This window comes from Lemur catta, chromosome 11 (genome assembly GCF_020740605.2).
Source record: "Lemur catta isolate mLemCat1 chromosome 11, mLemCat1.pri, whole genome shotgun sequence".
NCBI lineage: Eukaryota > Metazoa > Chordata > Mammalia > Primates > Lemuridae > Lemur > Lemur catta.
In genome coordinates, this window is record NC_059138.1 from 7,281,837 (window position 1) to 7,303,930 (window position 22,094).

Genomic DNA, 22,094 nt, shown 5'->3' on the forward strand with positions numbered 1-22,094 from the left:
TTTTAGGTTTACAGATAGGCAGTAAGGTTCCAAGGATAATGGCTGGATCTAGTTTTATTTATTATTGTTATTAATTATCAAGCAGAAAGAATTAAATGAAACTTTAAATATAATAAAAGCTCATGGTTTCTAGAAAAAGAAAGCTGGTAAACATCAGAATAGAAATAAAAGACTGAAATATTAGAAAAAATGTACAATTAGAAGAGGTAAATATTAGGTATATAAGATAGTATACATTCATAAAAATTATAACACCAAATTTTCAGAGAAAGGATAAAAATGGAGAAGGAAGGGGAGGATAACAATGACCATATTTTATACTGTGCCCTAAGATCTAAAAAAGGAAATCAGGCTTTGGCTTTTCACAGAATGATGAATTCCTCTACAAAGGATTCAGTGAAAATAGTCTCTCCTCAATGTCAACTGTGCAGCACTTGAAACGTTCTGTCATTTAGGGCACCCCTTAATTTCCAAGAGATGTAGCTCTGAACTGCAGGTAGTCAAAAGAAGGATTGCACGGTAGAAAACTGCCTTATGATAAAAAATGAACAGAGCCAATTTATGTCAAACTTGGCCAAGAAATGAGTAAATTCGGGCTTGTCTGAGATAAGAGGGTTCAGTCCCTAAATTATTTGACTGCAAGTAGTGATTTTCTTTCACATTTCATGGTAATAATAGAATTTTTTTCCTTTTTTTTTTGAATGAAAGACAGTGTAGAAATCAATTTATTCCAATACATATTTACAAGGAAACTGAGACAAAGAAATTAATTAATGTAAACTTGTATCATTTCTGCCAACAGGACAGCTTTACCTGGTCCAATTACGGGGCTCTAAAGCAACATAGCATCCCAACACTGTCCTAATTCTCTCCTGCTCCTCTGTGCTCCATTCCATGGGGTTACTCAAGGTAGAAACTGGGAACCACTTTCAGCATTTCCTATCTCACCAGCAATCGTCCAGCCAACTCAAGTTTAAGTATGCATCAAATCAATATCCTCCTGTTTTATTTTATTGCCACCACCTTAAGTCTCACTTTTAACTTCTGTATTACTATGGGGGCTTTCTACTTGTCTCTCTATCTTATGTGTGGATCTTGTTTAAGAACCTTATTCACAGCTGCCAAGGTGATGTTTTAAATTTATAGTACCTGATTATATTACTCCTTTGCTTGAAAACATCAATTGCTTGCTTTCCCTTCAGGACCACGTTTTGACAGCTTTGCATTCCACACAAAGCCTTTGACAAGTAGAGCTACTTTTCCTTCCCCCAATTTCCTAGCCCCATAATGCCCACATGTTCCTCAAGAGTCATCTCATGAGTCTGCTGTTTTGTGGAAGGTTTTGCTGGCCCCTGTGCAGTACTGGAAATGCTCTGTCATTTCCGGCACTCCCTAATTTCCAAGGGGTGTAGCTGAATCCATGGCTTCCCTACACTGTCTATGCAGGCTCCTTAGAAGGTCCATCATTTCTGGCCATACCACGTTCCCTGCATCCTAGTTGCTCTTATTTGCCACACTTCTGGTACACCACCGCATCCCTTATATACGTTTGCATAGATTTAAATTTACTCTTGAAATTGGGTAACTCTTTTTGTCATTTTCTAGGATCCAAGCAGTCCTTTGCCCCCCAAATGCTCCCACTTTCCCTCCACTTACCCTCAATTACATATATACATATTTCTACACACTTGTTAAATATTTCATCACCAGAGCTCTGATCTCTATCCATTGCATTTGTAAGATGCCTTTTCTCTGTTACATCAGCCTTTAAGTGATATTATCAATTCTCATGAATTCATATGCTAACAATTAGCACATTCATATCTCTAACCCAAACAGGCTTGGGGGCTTATCCATCTGCAAAACTTGCATCTCAGTTCAGATGGCACAGACAGAGCACTTCGCATTTAACTAGATCAAAACTAAGTTCCTCATCTTCCATTACATCTGTTCTACACTTAATTTTCTACATCTCCTAAATGACACTGTAATTCATCCAGTTATTCAGTACGTATGTTTATAAATTAGTATTGATTACTGTCTATCTTTCACCATTCCTATCCAATCTTTTACCAATCCTGACAATTCTTCCTTCAAAGACCTAAAATGTATCTATTTCTTACCACTTAAACCCTAGTCCAAGGAAGCATCGTCTCTTCACTGGACTTCTACGATACCTTCAGAACTGGTCCCAGTGTTTTCATGCTGTCTCTCATGGCACCCCAAGTGGTAGATTCTTAAATGCCAGAAAGATCTTCTCATTTACCCATTTAATGCCTCTCCATGGATTCCCACCCACTGCAATTGAAAAATAACTGAAAAAAAAATGAATTTTTTTCTGCCCTACACTCCTTATTGGTGGTCTGCTCTGGCCCCCACCTATCCCCCACTTCATTTGGAGTCCTTTCTTAGGCTCACCACACTCCAGCCACTGGGATTTCAGTTCTTTGGAATGAGCATTGGCTCTTTTGTGCTTTGGGGCATTGATTGATGGGGCTCATTTCTCTTCCTCGCCTTTTTGAGTGCCTTGTCTCCCTTTATACATTAGGTTTGGGGGTACATATACAATTTCTCATGACATAGAGTCATCTCAAGACTTTATAGATTATCTCAGGCTGTCATTCCCTCTTCTTCTTTACCATATATCTCTTGGAAATGGAATAGCCCAAGCCAAGCTTTGTGGTATCATGGTCTCTTGATAATGTTAAATCCATGTTGTTTCCAGAAGAAGGAAGTGTTGATGAGTGGCAAAGGCCCAAAAAGTGCCTTCTGGTCTGTAAGGCAACATTCTTCAAGGGTCCTTGGACACACTGATGTCCATAACTATCTTAAATGAAGAGAAGAAAAGTATTCTAATTGCAGAAAGTTGCACGATGCTCCTTACTGCTTAAACTGAATCTGGAATACTGAGTTAATTGCAGTCGTGCTCTTTAAGGGAGATACTGATAAAGATGAGACCTATGCTTCTCAGCAAAGCCTTCAATTCACAGAAAGGTAGGCTCTCCTGAAAGTAAACTAGTCCTTCATTTTGTGTGTGTTCTTGACATGAGGATGGTATACATCGTGGTTTTATTTTGTTTGTTTTTCTGTCTCCTTTGAGATACATATAGGAAAATAACTAAAGCAAATTCTCAATTGTCTAAGCTCAACCAGGATACCCTGATTTCTTTTGAGGTTAATAACTGACTTTAATTGTATTATATATTTTTATATATTAGGAGAAACTAAAATCAAGATTCTTATAGATTAAATCAAATTCTCATAGATTGTACTTTAGTCCTAGCAAGATTAAAATGAAGGCAAACACGGAAGAACCTGAGTAATTGACAAGCCCAGCCATCAGTAAACTCTCACATCAAGCTTTCTGGTAAGTGGATTCCTTCTCTAGGGCATGCTAAGAATTCTTGGTAGGAGAGGAAATTGGAGGGATGTTAACTTCCATTTTGTCATCTTCTCTACACATGTTCCCCACTATACTCATGTCCTCAGCATTCTCCTTTCCATCCTGTACCGTGCCTGATTTCCTGATGCTGCTGGAGGTTCTGTGTTGGGGTCTGTTTGCCTCCAGCACTGTTCAGCGTTTTTAGTTCTAGTTGCACAACCCAATTTCTACTTCAGATATACTGAATGAAAGTCTCCAGGGTTGTGCCAAGAAGTTCGTATGGAAAAGAAACAAAATAAAACAAACCTCAGTAAATGATTCTGAGGAATAGCCAGATCTAATAAACATTGGCTTCCAACAGATCTCACTTTGAATCATGGCTGAATGATGTGGGTAAGTTATTTAACTTTCACAGCTGTTAAAAAATAATAAAAACACCTCCAAATAACCTTGAAGGTTTACTAAATGTTAGACGGTATGCTAACAGCCATAGGTGGATTATCTTCTTTCATTCCTATAGTAATGCTATGAGATAGGTATTAATATTAATCCATTTTACAGATACAGATCCTGAGGCTTACTGAGTTATTACAGTTAGTAAAGTGCCCAATATGACACATCTAGTGATTAATGAAACCAGGTTGCAAACCCAGGTGTCTGCCTACAGCATTTATCATGGCACCTGACACATGGTAAACAGTCACATGTAGCAGTCATCATCAGCAATCATATTATCAGTGTCCTTATCATCATGGGCCTCAGGAGTGCACATCAAATGTTGCTCCTTTCCTGGAGCCAGTGAGTAGTGCGTGCTTCACACCCTTATCTGGATTTTTGGTAGGTAAGATGTTACCAAGTGTCTGATGGAAAATATGCTCTTATCTTAAAGATCTGTGCATCTTACACACTGCTGTGGGAATTTACAAGAGCCCACAATCTCATTTCATAGCCCTAGAATTCAATACGGAAGTAGAGAAAAACTAAGTTCTCATCCCAAGTAGAAAACTCCGAATAAATTTCACGAAAGCTTCAGGTAACTTTTGCTGTTCTCAGAATGGGATTTCAGTACTGAGAAAGGTTTCCCTACAATTACAGAGAGTAGAGGAAGGTCTGGAGTAGTCTAAATGCTTCCTCTAACATGGGCAGTGAGGATATTTGAGTAATGATTCTAAATTTCCCCAGTCTAGGTTATTAGTTCTTTCTGTGGACTTCAATCTTGCAATTTCATTTTCTGGGTTTCCTATCTACATATTGACTTTTTAAAAAGCTAATTATTAATTGTTCAAGTCAGAGGTAGAATTTTTAAAAAATACAGTTTCGAAAGGTTTTATTGCTTTAGAAATGCAATGCATGTCATAATTTTACCTAACTAATCTAGCATTACTTTGCTTATTAAATGTTGCAATAAGAATACAGCACCAAAGAAACAAACCATCTGTGGAACTATTTATTCTGAACATATAGAAAAGCAATCTTCATAAAACATAAATCTGACATAGTTACCTGTCATGTTGCAGTAAACTTTCAGAGGCCCCAGCGGTCCGCTGCCATCCGGATCTATCCAGTAGTAATTGGAAGTCTGGCCCAGGTGTTTGTATGCTTCACAGGAAGGCTCGTAGATGGCTGGAACGAAATGACCTACGTGAGCACGGCACAAAACAAACGGCTCCCCAGGCAAATGCCCCAGGAACATATCAGATACCAGCAGACCACTATTTAGGAGTATTTCCTCTTGTTAGAATGAGCATTCTTTCTCTCTAAATTTAAATTCATGGCTTGGTTCTTTCTACATAGGCATTTCTGACCTAACACAGCAAGTTCCTGGTATGACTTTATAGTCAGGACTAAACCAATCAATTGCTAAATGTAATGTTTGTTTCATTGGGGCTGATGATCATTGAAAAAAATATTTAACTTATAGGTATTTATAGATATCATCTCCTTAATATAGGAAACTTGATTTTGAAAGGTTATGAATAATGACTGCTTTTTTGGGCTATCAACTAAGAGACCAGAGAAAAAATTCTTTCTTTCTCTATCTCTCACACACACATACACAAACACACACAAAATTTTTGCGTAGTTAGTATTATGTAATATTCCCACAAATAGTATGCAATTTTGAGGCTTCCTTTTTCTCAGGAGAAAAGGGAGGAAAGAGATTTCCTTGATTCATTTTATTTGTTACAGGTGCTTTAATTATGTCAAATCTAGTTTGTGTAGAAAGCTGACATTCATGTAATTAAATTATAAGTTCTTTCTCATTATTTTCCTTTTTATTCCCATGTGCGTGACAAATTTTCTTCTCACAGAGACTGCACCTGTTTTCAGAAGTGCAAAATGGGCATTTACGTATCTCCTTTGTAGTTAGAATGCCTAAAACGCTACTGAGAAAACTTTTTTTAATAGCTCCACGCAAACCCTTGATGAAGAATATGAAAGTTCGTTCCACAAAACTAATAACTATTTCTGGTAAAAATCTGTCTACCTGATACACAAGTAGTGGAGTCTTTTGGTAAAGTGCACTTGAATCAAACTTCCAGGATCTGTTGTGTATTAAATTATGAAATAGAAGGTCTGATCCTGGGACCTCCCTTTTGTCACCTTCCTCTACCAAAGTTCCCTCTGCCTCCCTTTGGCTTTCCATGGCTTCCTCTTCCCAAAGATGTCAGTCCTTCAGTTCTATTTCATTTCACGTCCAGCAACACACTAGCCTCAAACATTTCTAAAATTCATTGATTTACTCATCCCTCTCTCCCTGTCTTCCTTCTGCAAACAGCTATTGAGTGTCTGTGGCGTGTTGGGCACTGGGTCGGGCACAGAAAATACAGCTGTGAGCAACACAGAGAGAAGGCCTTTGGAGCAGTGTTTGCTCACTAACTCTTTTGGTGTTGCTCGTGCATCCACTGACTGCTATTGGAAGAGGATGGGGCTAGAACGCTCAGCAAAGCTCATATATCTTTTGTCCCAGAGTAATTATTAATATGCTCACTTTCAATCTGCCAAGTGCCTTAGATAATAAGCTATTATCTAAAATAAATAAATAAATATATATATGTGTGTGTGCATATATATATATTGAGTTACAATAGGAGTTATATATATATATATGTATATTGAGTTACAATATATGCACACACACACATAGTTGGTCTAATTTTGAATGCCATACCAAGTAAAATATTGCAATAAAAGGCAGGGAATAAGTATTTTGAAACCTTAAGCAGGAGGATGTTATAACTAGATATATGTTATAGAAAGAAAACTGTGTAGCAAAAGGATAGATTTTAAGAAAGTGACTCACAAAAGGTAAAGAGAGCATTTAGGCTGTTATTGCCATAGGCCAGTTGAAAGATGACTGTCACTTAAATCACAGCAATATGACAAGGGAAAAAGTAGACAGGACTGATTCAAATGCTTTTAGAATCAACAAGACATGGAAACCAACTAGATGTAGGTGGTTAGGAATAAAGGGATTTAAGAGTGATCTATACCCACAGTCTTGAAAAATAAACTGTCCTATTAATTTTTGACAACCTCTCTCTAGATTATTCCAGTTTTTATGCACAGCTCAGAATGATCCAGGATCTCAGGTTCAAATTCTTAGGTCTTCCTCTTAGTCTCTTTAGTCAATCTGCCATTGTAGCCTTTCACCTTTCTTTTCTAATATTTAATAATTAATCATTCTTTTTTCCTTCTGCCAAAACTCCAGTCATTGTCCTTATCATCTCTGGTTACAACAATCACCCTATTAATTGGTTGTTCTACCCAAATATCTCTTCCCTTCTCACCAAAGTATGCTTTTTAACCAACGTTAGTCTAGTCATAAAACATCATTTTCATAGTGTTTAAAAATGCGTAGTGTTTCTTCAATATCAATTATACTATATCATAGCTCATTATCTTTGTATACAAGAATTTTCATAATCCTAAGAGGTCTTTCTTGGCTTCAGCAACTTTCCGATGTAAACCTTTTGCTCCGGTCAGGCACATTTGCCACAGGAGCTGGTTTAACTCGTTCACCCCTTCCTGGGGCATCTTTATCTGCGCTATGCTCTAAGCCTCTCTCTGAATATACATAATTTCTCAATCAGAGTTAACAACTAAGGCAGAAGTGGTAAGAGACATGGCTGTACAAACAGACGTGGGTTCAAAGTTTGATTCCACGAAATACTCCTTATATAACATTGGCAAAGCTACCTCGTTTAGCTTTGTCTGGAGAACTGTAATATGTACATTATAACGGGGTTATGAGGGCTGGAGGAGATAATCCACATTGATTGCCTAGCACAGTGTCTGACCCATGGTAGACACCTAATAGGTGGCTTTTTGGGGGCATTTTTATTATTCGTATAATAATGTTAGTTAGGTTCCAGTTAAATTCCTCCTTAAGGAGACCCTCCCTAGTCAATATGTCCATCTCCGTACAATCCAGGGCACTCACTGCTTTCCTCATGTACTATAATATTTGCTTATAGTTGATTTAGGACTTGATTAACCATTGTTAATTGAATTTTATGTACGAAAATTTTACTTTTTATTAAAACTGTGACTCATTATGAGGACAGGGTCTGTAAAACATGTTTTTCTTTTCTACTCCATAGACTCTAACTTGGCAGATGTTTACGAAAACGTATCAGAACTGAATTCAGAGTTTACTTATTCTTCATCCTATTCTGATCTTGATAAAGAATTATTAGCAGGCTAACCAGAAGGAGCACATGCATATTAAAGCATGATGGTAACTATTGCATTTCTAGGTAAGTACACAGACCTTAACCCAAGTAATTAACTGATAGCAGATGTGGAAGGCGTGTGGGTGTGGGGAATTTAGGTGATCGGGAAGCTCTTTATCTTTTAAGTGTGACAATTACCTGTGTGTCTTTAACCTACCACAGGCCTATGAGCTGCTTTTGCCTCATCCACACAAAAGGAAAACCAGGAACGTCAGTCCAAACTTTTGCATGTGTGAAAATCACCTGGAGAGCTTGTTAAAACAGGAACTTCTGGACCTCACCCCGAAGACCCACTCAGTAGAGAATTTGCAGTTCTAACAAGCTCCCAGGTGATAATGGTGTTGCTAGCCCTCAGATTGCATTTTGAAAAGCATGGTTCTAATCCCGAAAAAATGTTAACTGGAGAAAGGTGGGCTAATTTTTATTTATGTTTAAATATCCAGGAAAGATAGGTCACTGAAAGGCAAAACAGTAACATTTTTAATACAATAAGGTTAGAATGCCACCTCCTGTCACTCAAAAAATAATAAAAATGGAATGAGATACAAAACTAAATAAAAATACAATGTCAAAAGAAATATACTTGTATGAATGCACAGAAAAATGTTTGGAAAAAAGACATCAAAACAGTAAGAGTGGTTATTTTTGAGCAGTAAGATGATGAGTGATTTAAAACTTTTCTCACTCTTTTGTATTTCCCACATCACTTTACAGTGTACATATGTTGTTATTTTAATCATTAAAAGTAAACTTTCAAAATATGTACCTGGAATCCTGACACTGAAGTAACATGGCAAGCTGTGTTGGAGTAAAATGGCATTAGTTTTACACTCTGAATGAAGAAATTTTAATTCAAATCTCTTTTCTGTCATTTACTGCCAGGAAACTCTCCCTAACCTTTAGGTTTCAAAACTGTAAAGTGAAGGCAAAAACACCTTCATCACCAAGTTATTGTGAAGATTAAATTGAATCCTATACTTTGTCAACTAAAAAGTATTGAATATATTTAAATTTGTATGCTGAGAATGAGCTAAGGAAAATATTTCCCCTGCGTGCCTCAGCCAGTTAACTCCATACCCAGTGGACTCCTCGCTGGGCTGCACAATCTTTGCACACTGAGCCCCGGCAGATGACAGAGCACAAGGCTGAGGCAGTGGTCACTGAGGAAAGAGATGGGTCTGAGCCAGTCAATAACTGAGTTTTGCAAGTAGTCTGCTGAAGAATAGGGAGGTAATTGGGTTGACGGCAAAATAAATAGACTCATCAAGTCGATTAATTTATTGGTAAAGTAATTTTTCTCTTTTGCAACTTCAAGTCCCAAATAAAAGTTCTCATGTCATTCTATATATTCACAAGCAAATCTAGGCTATTCAGAAATATTACTATTGAACACATCTGATTAAATTTCATAGCATATAAAAACTTAGGGACAAATCCTAAATACCTTATTCATTTTCATTAAACAATGACTGTTGTCTGGGTGACACCCTGCTTCCTACAGAGGAAAATGATAAAGTACTATCATATGGGTTTCCTATTGCTGCTGTAACAAATGACCAGACACTGAGTGATTTAAAACCATACCAATTTATCTTACAGTTCTGGAGACAATAATACAGTTAATACTAATGCTACAGTTCTGGTCAGAAGTTTGAAAGGGGGTACACTGGGCTGAATTCAAGGTGTTGGTGGGGGTGCGTTTCTTCTGCAAACTCTCGGGAGGACTCTGTTTGCTTGTCTGGGTTCCAGAGGCTGCTCAGCACCCGCTTGCTCCATCTTCACAGCCAGGAGGGGCTGCGGGGACCTTCCTCTTGCTATGTCACTCTCATTGTCTGCTTTCATTGTCTCTTTCTCTATTTTAAGGAGCCCTGTGATTACGGTAGGCCCATCCAGATAATCCGGGATAATCTCTCAAATCAAGGCCCTTAACTTAATCATAGTCCCTTTTCCATATAAAGTTACATATTCACAGGTTCCACGGGAGTAGGACATGGACATCCTTTTTTTGTGGGGGGCATTATTTTATCACAACTATATGAAAATAATATGAGTCTATATAAACATCACAACTACATAAAGATAATATGATTCCTCTAAACAACTTTTATTAAACATTTAGTGTGCTTCCAGTGTTACCGACAACACAAGAATTATTACATTAAGCACAATAATGAAGAAAGATGGAAGAATGAAGACAAATTTTTGTGCTGAACTTCAAAGGCCCACACGGCCTTGAAGGTTATGGCCATCAGCAGAACACTAAACAACACGTCCCAGCCATGGGCAAGAAGAAAGAAATTCTGTTAAGGCTCTGTTCTCTGCTTACGTGCAGACGTGGCACGAGGCTTTTGCAGGATTGCCAAGTTAACAGGCAAAGGGTTTAAGAGCAAAGATGTGCAGCAGGCCTAATGCACTGGGAAATATGTCATCAATTCAAGAACGGTTAAGGTAAGGGGAGGAACATAAAGGGTGTGCTCTTCCCAAGGAGAAGAACCAGAGTTTTGTGGGTGCTGATGCACTGAGGAAGGCTCTCTCCACCTGTCTCTCCACCTTGTGCTTTGAGAGAGCTGATTGAACATCCTTCCTGTTACCACCTTGAAAAGCATGCAGGTCACTAGAAGTGGCCAGGGATTAACCATGTTAGAATATTAATCACAAGTCAAAACTGCACACATGCATTAAGATTAGCTTTGTAACATCATAAACAATCTTCCTGATTGCAAAGAAGAGGGAAAAATTCACTTCTAATGATTTGATATAAAACTGGAAAAAAAGCATAAAATAACTTTATACTTCATTTGCCATTTGCTATCATGTGACATTTCGGGTATCAATAGTTTATGAATGCCTTCACTTTTCTGGTTTCTTATAATGGCGGTGACCACATGCTTACTACACACTTGTGCACACTTGCTGTAGGGATCAGGTTACAAGATGCTAAAAAGGGATATTGGTTTTCTGAAGACTCTTCTCCTGAATGAATAAAAAAGAAGCCTTTTAAGGTACAACGTGGGTATACCAGCAAAACAGTCTCCATGGGGCACATTTGGGTTGGTGGTGCTTAGTACAGGATGGCCTCTGGGGATCTCCTTATTTTGCTCCACTTTTATTCACTAAACCACTTTTTGATCTTAATCTGGCTTTCAAAAATAAGTTTCTGTATTAGAAAGAAGTATTTCTCATTTGAACCTATGAAATTGACTTTCTGATCTCAATCAAGCTCTAGTGAATTTGGTTGGTGAAAATAGTTTTCCCAGAACTTAATTATTCCTGTTAAGGTAACTACTGAGGTTTGTACACAGCCAAGCTGGAAATCCAGAGAGGTGGAAATGACCTTGAGACCTTCCTCAGTGAAAGCTCCCTAATTCTAGGACTATGCAATTATTTTTAATTAGTACAATATAAGCTTCACAATACCTAAGTCCTCATTAACACTTGGATATTAACCTCATATGTTCTCTGTCTGTTTGTATTTTTTTTTTTTTTTAGAGGTTGAATGAATGCCCTGAGTAAACTACATTATTTCCCCTAGGAACTATTGTCTCATTATCGGCACACAGTGAATGAAGATGGTAGAGAGTGTGGGTTTAAAAACAGATATTCTGCATGCTAATATTATGTCATGATCTTTCCATGAATATAATTTCCGTATGAGATGTTATTCATTATAGCTCCCTAATGGGTTCATCCACCTGTCCAAGTCTCAAGGGAAGGAAGTAATTTAGGAGGAAAGAAAAAAAGACAAAGTTTCAATTTCCTGTTAAAATAACAATAGCTTGTAGTTCTCTTACTTGACAAGTCCTTACTTTTTGGAAATCAGAGGAATTTCTCCTCTCTCTCTTCCCCACATCCATCCCATTCTGCATTTTGTTGGATCCTTCCCAAGCCCCTCCAGAATTTGCACAGGCTCTAAGGCACTACTTTAAAGAAAACAATATTCCATACTTGTGCTTGTTCGGTCTTGTCACAAAACTAGAACTCTTTGTCTCTATATCATTTGGCTACCATATTCCTTGGTGATGTCAACATTCATTCTTGGCATTCTTTGACCTTCACTCCATAGCATATCAAATTGTCCTGCATTTTGTGATTAAACCTGGACAACTCTACTTGTATTTTATTCATCAGGTTGTAGAAGACTACAAGTGGAGGAAAAAGCCTACAAAATCAAAAGGGTATACTGCAAACTTATGCTTCCTCCTTTTCCTAGGTCTCCACAGTGGAGCTCAGCACCTTACTCATCACTTGCTCAGACCCTATAGCGGTCGCCCATGTGGCCCCATTTCCATCTCTTAACTTCGTCAGTCTCATTTTCACTATGCCCCAATAATGAGACTAAGAACATTGACTCAAAATATGTTAGCACTTACATTTCCCTTCTTTAACATAACTCTGCACTGAAGAGCTCCTTCTACCTTTCCTATTGTTGATTAATTTATGAATATCTATTAGTGTGGTGCTAACATCTAATGCTGTGCCTCATACTAAGAAAATTAAATCAGTCATAGATTTTACCTCTGGGGAATTTGCCATGTAATATATGGGGCAAGCATGTTAACAAATAAAATACTGTATAATTTGCTAAATGTTATAAAAGAGTATAAAACAAAGTACTTGGAGACTTTAGATAAAGAATTGGATGACTTGATTTACGATAGTCCAGAAAGGTTTTATTGGTGAAGTCATTTCAAGCAGAGTTCTTAAATGATGAATAAGAGAAGGATTCCTCTGTACTGCTCCTTCACAATGCCAGGCTAGTCCATGCTTGTGCTCAGATATTTGGAAGATAATTATTTTCTTGACTTTCCTTCTCCTTTTTTTCCATCGGCTGCATCTTCTCTGACTTTCAATCTGCAGTGGTCACCTCTATCTTGGATTGGTGAGGAGAGGAGAAACCATGCACGCAGCCTCTAGTCCTGTTTCTCAATCTACCCTAGGGGAACTTCTGCTTCTTCACCACTTACACCGCAACCCCGCAAGTCAGTGCTGCGTCACCCTCAAGAATGTCATTGATGCCTACCGTGGACTCTCACTAAGCCCTCATTTGCTGTGACTTTGCAGACATTGTCATTGTTGGCTGCCCCCTCATTGAAACTTAGGCTTCTCTTATTTTCTGTGCCCTATGCTTACAGTCCCTCTTGCTCCGTCACCATCCTCTCCTGTGTCCTGTGCTGTCATTTTTCTTTTGCTGGCCTGGAGAGAGCTATTCCCTGAGGGCTTGTCCCCAAGGCTCTGTCTCTGCCATCTGCTCAGAGCAATTAGTTAATTTGTCCAAGACTGTTCACCTAAAAAAAAGGCAGAGCCAGGATTTGAATATAGGAATTCTGACTTCAGAGTCCCTGCTCTTAAATATGTGCTGAATTGTCCATACTGATCTCATGGAAGAAGAAGGTATATTTCACTCTCATTGTTGAAGGATAATGTAGGGAAGAGTGAATGGTGTTTTGCACTAAAAAACCTCTTGAAGGAAGCGTAGATTTTCCTTACTATGTCTCTCCGTGTGTGCGTGTGTTGCGGAAAGAAAAATGGAATGAGGAAATTGTCCAGTTGTTTTTAGCTAAACAAAATGCAGTTAAATAAAAATTGTATCTGTTTATGATTAGAAAATATTAATTCCAAATGCAACCTTCAGTCATTTTGTATAAAGTTGTCCCGATGATTCAAATAGTAAAAATGATAACTATATTTTTATACTAACTTACAGCTTCAAAATGTTTCACTATAATTTATCTAATTTAATGAATAAGGCAATAAAACTGATTTTTAAATGTCAAAAAAGGTTTTAAATTTAATAGAGAAATAAACCATTAAAAATGTGAGCACTGAAACTTGAAAATGAAATAGACTGTTTCCCATATTCTATAACTTCCTGTCTATATGACTTGGATTATTTGCCACTTAAGTTTGCTAAGTATAAATTTTCTCACCTAAAAATTGAGGAATTTGATGGGATTACATTCAAGTTTCATTTTGGCCAAGCACTCTATGATTTTAATAGTTTATGGTTCATATTTCAAAAGGCCGTAATAACCTGAGTGTCTTTGCTACACATTTATTACACCTTGTCCATTATTTAAGCATTCGTGTAGTGGTTAAGACATTATTGGTTTCAGAGCTCGTCTCTCTAAATTAAAATAAGATTGAAATACAGATAATCCTGTTAGAAAGTAGAGAACACTCATCAAGATAAAAGTTGGGATTCTTCGTTAAAATTGGAACAGCAACAGGACTTTAGCATTTACTTTACATTTAGAATAAAGAACATCCTTAACAATGACTTTCTCCAACTTCTTTTGACACGTGAGGATTATATACATGTAGGCTTGTTTTATAATAGGACAGGTCTCAAAAGTATCAGACTATTGCTAAGATTGCTAAATGTGACTTACAAAATGTCCTGTTGCGTGAGGTCTTGTTAAAGCTATCTCAGAAACAAATGATAGAAATACTGGCCTTCAAACTAAGCCATTTCAGCAGAGATTAAAAGGTCAATAACTTTGGCATTCCTTACACAGCTAAGAACCAGGGAATTTATAATGTTTTTAAATATTTCAGAATCTTGAAATATTTGCCACTAATCTAGACATGTTGAAACTTCTGTATTAAACTATTCATACATACTGTAATAGAAGCTTTTTTGGCCATTATTCTGACTTTACTGATCCTATTTGCAGCAGGGGAAAAGGCAAGAAAAATACTTTTCATTACTGCCTAGTAGAGTAGCTCGCCCTAATAATGATGTACCTGGGCCATTAAAGTTTGGATAATATTTCTCTTAATGCATGTAAGAATCATGTCATACTTTTTTTCTACATCACTATGTAATAGCATAGTACCTGGTGCACATGAGTTAGTCAATGAAAATTCATTGAATATTTAAGTTCTTTGGGAATATTTTTTTTTATGGAGACTATCTCATTAACCAATATTTGCAGAAAATTAGTGATTTCTTACAGCATTGTTGTTTAAGTATGGTTTTTTTTTTTTCTTTCCTTTTTATTGAATTGCTTCACTTCTGCCTTTACTTTGCTAGCTCATCTGCTGTTTAATATCTGTCGTGGTTATTTGGAAACAGGGCAGTTTCAGAATGTGCTTGCGTAGCTCTGCTCTGGACTGGCATTGCCTCTCCTCAGGGGCCAAAAGCAAAGCAGGGATCCATTTCCCACACCAACCCCTTCCTTTCTCCACAGTTCAGTCTGAAACTTCCTTCCACTCATTTTCAGTTCTCTCAGAAAGGAGAACCCAACTGAAAAATAATGAATAAAAGCCAAGTCATGTCCTTCCATCAGAAATTTCAATCTATGATCAATCCGAGTGATTTTTACAAGGTGTTTATTTTTTTTTATGATTGTCAAAAGATAAAGAGTTATATTTGCTAAGGATCTTTAGTACTCATTTCTTATTATATAGTAAAACTTCTAAATCATTCTATAAAAATTGTATATTTTTCTTTGGGGACAATTTCCATAAAAAGGAAAATTGTTATCAAACAATTATCTGATGATCAGCGTTCTAATAGAAATGATATATTGCTTTATATAATACAGGCAAATAAATAATTCAAATACAAGCATGTGTTGTGTAAGTGAATAGCTCTAATTCCAGTGTGTACATGATAAAAAAAAATGAGCAAAGAAAGATGCAATGTTGATAATTAGCTCCTATATGTAGATTTGTATTACTGTATCAGACACATCTACACATCTGGCCCACAGCTTCATATTCGCTTGTCTTAACCTTTATTCCAGTCACTGCTGTGGTGACTATTGTATATAGACTTCAGCAGAGATGTCCGAAGAATGGTGCCCATGGGAACTATTAGTCTTTCCATATATTTCAAGCATATGGTTCCCCTTTATTTAAAACAATGGCTATGACCTGGTTACCTTGGGCTCCTCATGCCAGTGGATCTTCAAGCAATGAAAGGAGTCACTTTACTGGCTTTACTGGTAATTGACCTGGATTAGGATTAGGAGACTGGGCTGCTGTTCCACATTGAGGGCAGGGAGAAGTATGTCTGGAACCAAAAGGACTGAACATAATACCTATTGGTGCTTCTGTGCCCAGGTTAATGGTGAATGGGCAACTGCAGAATCAATGGGTGGTCAACAGAAAGGTAACTAAGGACATAGATCTCTAGGAGATGGAAGTCTGGGTTACTGCATCAGGCAAGCAATGAGCTGAAATACTGGCTGGGGATGGGTTGGAGGAAAGGATGAATATATCTGTTGCTGTCTTGGATTCAGCTATATGTGTAGAGATTATAGTTTATTCCACAGATCTTTTGTATTGAACTTTGCTGAGATTGCTTGCAAGCACCATCAACATGACTTTATGACAGACTGGACTTGAGGGAAGGCAGTTCTGCAAGGGGTAGACTGTATCAGACATCTCTTGTGTACCCCTTTATATCCTCTTGGCCCCACCTCTTACTCCAGCCACTGCCATGGTAACCAATTTCTCCAAGGCTTTGATTAGCTATTCACAGATGCAACATCTGCCATGGTCCTCTTGCTTCTTGCCCTGAGGATTCATTGGTGCAGAGTTATCCTCAGAAACCTACATGACCTCATGCATGCATATGCCAGAAATCTGGTAAAGCCTATTCTCCTGGAGCCCCTCAACCAAAGGGGGATGAGAATCAATTTCATCCATGTGTACTCCTGGGCAGAAAGATCTGCAATGTGTTCCATAGGGCTCCTCAAAATTCTCATGTGACTGAGCACCCATCCCACATAACTATGGTCAACTTGGCAATGTATCTTTGTGTTGGCCTTTACACTGGCTTTATATAAGCTCCGAGGGTCTACATACCCAAATGATTTAACTATAAGAAAGCCTTTGTCTAAGGCTTTGTTTTAATAGAAACCCAGGCTACAGAGTTGAAATGCACAAGTCCACAATCTTTTCTTAATACCCAAAGATGGTGTTAAAATAACTAAACAGTTTTAGTTGTGAGCTTGTCCCTCAAAGTCCACCTTCCCAGAAGACTGGCTTTCATGTGTTCCATACTCAGCGCACATCTGACATAGAGTAGGCACTTGATAAATAGTTTTCAATGAATGAATAATATAAATTATCATTAAGTGATATATAACATAATTCTATATGAATAAAATTATCTCCATTTTTCCTTTTCTTCCTGATCTTTATCATACCAACATAATCATTTGTACATAAATATGATATTGCACACAATGGTGGGATTTTACAGTAATGTCTTCCAATGAATCACACCCCCCCACCTCTGTGCTCTTGTGTGGTGGTCCCTCCCACATTGACTCTGGGTCTGATCATGTGACTTGCCTGGTTAAAGAGATATGAGTAAACGTGATACAACCTTAGTGTTTGAAAAGTTGCTCGGTTAGCCTGCTGGAGGCACATGGCCCAGCTGAGGGAAGAGCTAACCATGAGACGTGTGGGAGGCCACCACAGACTGTCCAGTCCCAGGGGAGCTGCCATTTGACTGCAGCTGTATAAATTACCCGAGGGAAGACTAGCAAAAGAATTATTCAGCAGAGCCTATCCCAGAGGGCAAATAAAATGGTTGTTGTCTTGAGTCACTAATTTTTAGGGAGGTTTGTTAGGTTACAATAGGTAACTGACACAGACATCTCATGTACTCACAGATGCCTTTTATTGGCTTTGATTATTTTTCTAAAATGGGATATTATGTACAGGTCATTTTATTCAATTATTGCCTATTGAAGTTCTTTCTTTACTTTGTGTCCAGTTTTTGCTACTACCACTAGGCAGAAGTAAATATCACTGAAGTTCTGATTTCTAGTAGACAGATTCTGAGTGAAGAGTTAGGGCTTACCTTGTTAGGCACAGAAGGCATAGTGCCTAAGACCTGTAAAACTTTTAGGGACCCAAGAAATGTTTTAATCTTAATTTCTTTTAAAATTGGAAGAAAAAGTGAATATGATAATAAATCTAGTCTGAGTTATTAGTATATTCACCTTTATGCCAACACTGTCATAAAGGATATTTTATATATTTATACACACACACACACACATACACACACACAAATTTTTAATGGAGAAAAGCCCACAAAGGCAAACAATTCTAAGGCCCATAAAAGTCATACAGTAGCCCTGGAAAGAGGACTTGCATTTTTTATTTGAATAGATATTTCAGGATTGCTTTCTGAAAGCCTATAACAATTTCTATTTTTGCCAGAAATGGATGAAAGTACCCTTTTAACTCATCCTCACGAACAGCAGTTATTATCACTCTTAAATTTTTGCCACACTGATGGATGTGACGTGGTAGATCATTGCTACTTAATTTGCATTTCTTTCACTCCTAGGGAAGTTGAAATTTTTTCTGCAAGTTTACTGGCTATTTAGATGTGCTCTTCTGTGGGCTGCTGAGTCATCATTCTTTGCATACTTTCTATTGCTAAGAACGGTTTATATCTGCCATAACTATAGCTAACATTATTTGTCAATTTATTATTTGTAGAACATTAAATATAGTACATTTACCAGACAAAAATTTTAGACTTTTACATATCTTTGTTTGCCTTGGTTAAGAGGTCACCTCAAAGCCTCATTTGTACAAGTAGTCTTCTACATTTTCTTCTATTCTTAAAAGACTTACATTTAATGCTTTAATCCCTCTAGGATAAACATTCCATGATATGAAGAATATACAGAAATGATTTTTGTTTTAAAACAGGTAGCTGTATGTTTAAAACTTTAAATAAATAATAATTGTTTACTATTATAAACCTGAAAAAAAAGATACAGTGAACTGCTTATACAATGGGGAGAGGAGAGGTCACTTAGCCTCTCTGGAACTGTTTCCCATTATGAAAAAAGGGAATTGATTAAATCATGTTTTCCAACTGGATCCCATGGAATCCTGAGACTTACAGTGGTTCTTTGGAGATTTATAGAAATGAGAGAGGGGTATTCCCCAGGCAGCGAAGGTTTAAGCTTCATAGGAATCCTGTGAATTGCTAGTTTCTTAATGCATCAAGATCATGTGTATGATTTTACTTGAGGGGGAGGAAATGTTTTGGGAAAAAGAATAAAAACCCTGGGTTAGATCATCTGTAGGTCCATTTTATTATTATACGATTACTCAAAAGAAGGAGGAGAAGGTGAAAGAGGAGGAAGAAAAGTGAGAAAAATTTTTCACATTAATTTTCATAACAATGGTACGAGGTAGTATCATTATGCCTAGGGGCAGATCCAGGTTTTCTGAATTTAATGCCATTTTGGAAACTCTCTTTAAGGAAAAAAGAATATTCCAATACAAATAAAAATGGGCAGTGAGAATGCACTTGGAAACCATTCCTATGCTGGATGCCTAGCAATACAGAGCAATACACAGAAATGATTTCAGAACACATAGACATAGTCACGAAACACAAATTCAATCTATCTTCACTCAGCTGCCCCTCAGCCAGATGCCAAAAAGTGTTGGAAGTTATTTCAAAGCTCCTAAACAGGCGACAGAGGAAAGTTGCTGTGAAAAGAGGCAGAGTGAAGGTTGCAGTGAAGGTATCTTATTTTTGTCAATTTTACATAAACATATGACCATGTGAACATGTCCTACACCAATGGGGGCTCTGAGATTGAGCTCTCTTAGCTTCCCAGTTAATTTCTTCTGATTATTCCCAGCTTACAAATAAAGAAACGAAGGCTCGGAAAGATTCAGTAATTTGCCAAAGTCATACAGCTAGTCCTGTTTCTTGTGGTGCTATTTATCATACCTTTGAATAATACAAAGGGCTCCCTAAACAAAGTCTTCATTTGAAAAAAGAAAAAAGAAGAAAAGATACCTACTTGAAATGGTAAAGTGTGTGGTAGGTGGGGAAGCACCTTTAAATGACAAACGAGACTTTAGATTGTAAGATTATTACAGTGTTGGGCTGTAGCCATTGTGCCTGGGAATTCTAATTAGACATCGCTGCAGTGATAGGGCTATTTTGAAAATTAAGATATCAGAGGAAAAATACTTCATAGTCACCTTTTCACTCTTAGAGTTTCGAAGCACATATGGACCTGAACTACCTGAAATTCTAAAAAAGCTTCATGAAGAGATGGTGTGCTATGGGCTCCCAATCACAGGCGTGTCGTTACCTGGGCCAAAATTGTATTATCCTGTGTGATTTTCCTGTTACCCGATCAGTTGCTGGACGATTTCATCTGAGACAGCATATATAAAGCCTCTGGCATTGTGCCATTTCTTTTCTCTTGGTGATCACAAAAAGGCCAAACTCCTTTTATTCATTAAACACAATATTAGAAGGATAAGAAGTATTTTTTAAATAGTTCTACACATTCCAAGATTAAATAGGAATGTATTGAGCATAACCAAAGTTTTGAATAATTCATGTTCTGCTCTCCTTACTTTACTGGGGACAATTGAAAATTGCCCATATTGATTTCTTGCCCAATATATAGTGAGACATCATTTTTCTGACATCATTTGGGAATGAGCTGTTCATAGAACCATCGCATTTTAGAGCTTGAGAAGACCTTGGAAATCATCTAATCTATCTCCCTCATTGTAAATAATCATAATAATTATAACAACGTCAGCTGTTAGAGCTCTTACTATTACTATGTGTCATATTCCATGCTGGGTGTTTTGCAAGCGTTGTATCATCTGTTTTTCATAGCAATCCTATGAGGTAGGTATTATTCTTTCCATTTTATAAAGAAGGAAAGTGAGGCTTAGAGATATTAAAGTAACAGAAGTCTAAATAGCTTGAAATTAAAGGAATCGGTTTAGATCTGAGCCTATAATCCCTGTCCTTAGCCACTATATTATACTAAGAATCAAAGATGTCACATGGCTTACTCACTGAAAGTCATTCACTTCGTTAATGTCAGTTACCAGATTAGAAGTAGGGTCTACTGACTATCTGTTATCATACTCCCTCTACATCATACAGACTCTAAGTGTGTCTTTAACATAAATGGACTGTTTTTTCTTGCTATAAGTACTAAAACTCATTTTATTTTAAGCATCTTTAGTGAAAAATCATCCCAAAAGTTATTGTAGTTTTCTGCCTCCTTAATCATACCACACTAAGTATAATTGCCATTTCTTGCTGACTCAGGTCTCATAATTACCTTCATCAATCATTGGATTCTGCTGCATCAAAATGACACCTTCACCAAATGAGCCCAGAAAACCTTGTGTCATTGACTTGTTGATTTCTCTTTCCATCAGCAGCAAATCCTTAGTACACATTGCTACTCAGGATATCACGTTGCTATTGTGCAAATTCTAACTACACTCTGTCCTAACACAGAGAAATATAAATTACTCTTCAGATCTCTCATGGATTAGGAAACAATAGAAGTAGGCTTGTTTAAATTGGGTGTTTGAAAAACAAAACAAAACAAATCTGGCCCCCAGGTTACAGCTGACTTTCTTTGGGGGTATTAAGCTGTGTTCTGAAGGATGAAGGGGAGGGAGCCAGAAGAGGCCAGGGAGGTGCTAGGAAAGCAGAAGGAGTGGGATGTGCAAAAGTGCAGAGGTGAGAGTGTGATGCTTTTGGATGTGGTGGGGAGGGAGCTACAGGACAGTCAGGGTGACTGGAGTCCAGATTGCAAAAGGAACCAGTAGGAGGAGATGTGACTAGAGACAATCGGGGACCAGGTTTTCAAAGAACTGACACTTTAACTTAAGGACTTTTATTTTGTCTGAAAGTAATGAGGAACATTTGAAGGAGTTTAAAGGAGCAGAATGAGATGAAATTTTATTAAAAATTTCCTTTGGCTATGGTATGAGACCAGACGTAAGAGAGCTAACAGTGGAGTCAGGAAGAGCAGTTATGAGGCCAGCACGTGGTTTTGAAATATGATCCTCTCAGTAGAAATCGGTACCCTCATCTCTGTAATGAGAAGAGCAGACAATCCCTAAGGCCTCTTCCAGCTCTAATACTCTGTAATTCTATGATTCTTTGGGTTGTGATTATTCCCTACATCATGGTCCATGATATACAA

The 22,094-nt window shown here is 37.5% G+C and overlaps 1 protein-coding gene across 2 annotated transcripts in view; it reads right to left on the minus strand.

The window, feature by feature from the left end:
• CNTNAP2 (contactin associated protein 2) overlaps nucleotides 1-22,094 on the minus strand; it is a 1,715,168-nt gene that overhangs the window by 644,554 nt on the left and 1,048,520 nt on the right. For both annotated transcript variants that reach the window (XM_045565113.1, XM_045565114.1), the window contains one exon: nucleotides 4,886-5,005. In XM_045565113.1, coding sequence (XP_045421069.1) covers nucleotides 4,886-5,005 — 120 coding nt within the window. The remainder of the gene's footprint in view (nucleotides 1-4,885; nucleotides 5,006-22,094) is intronic.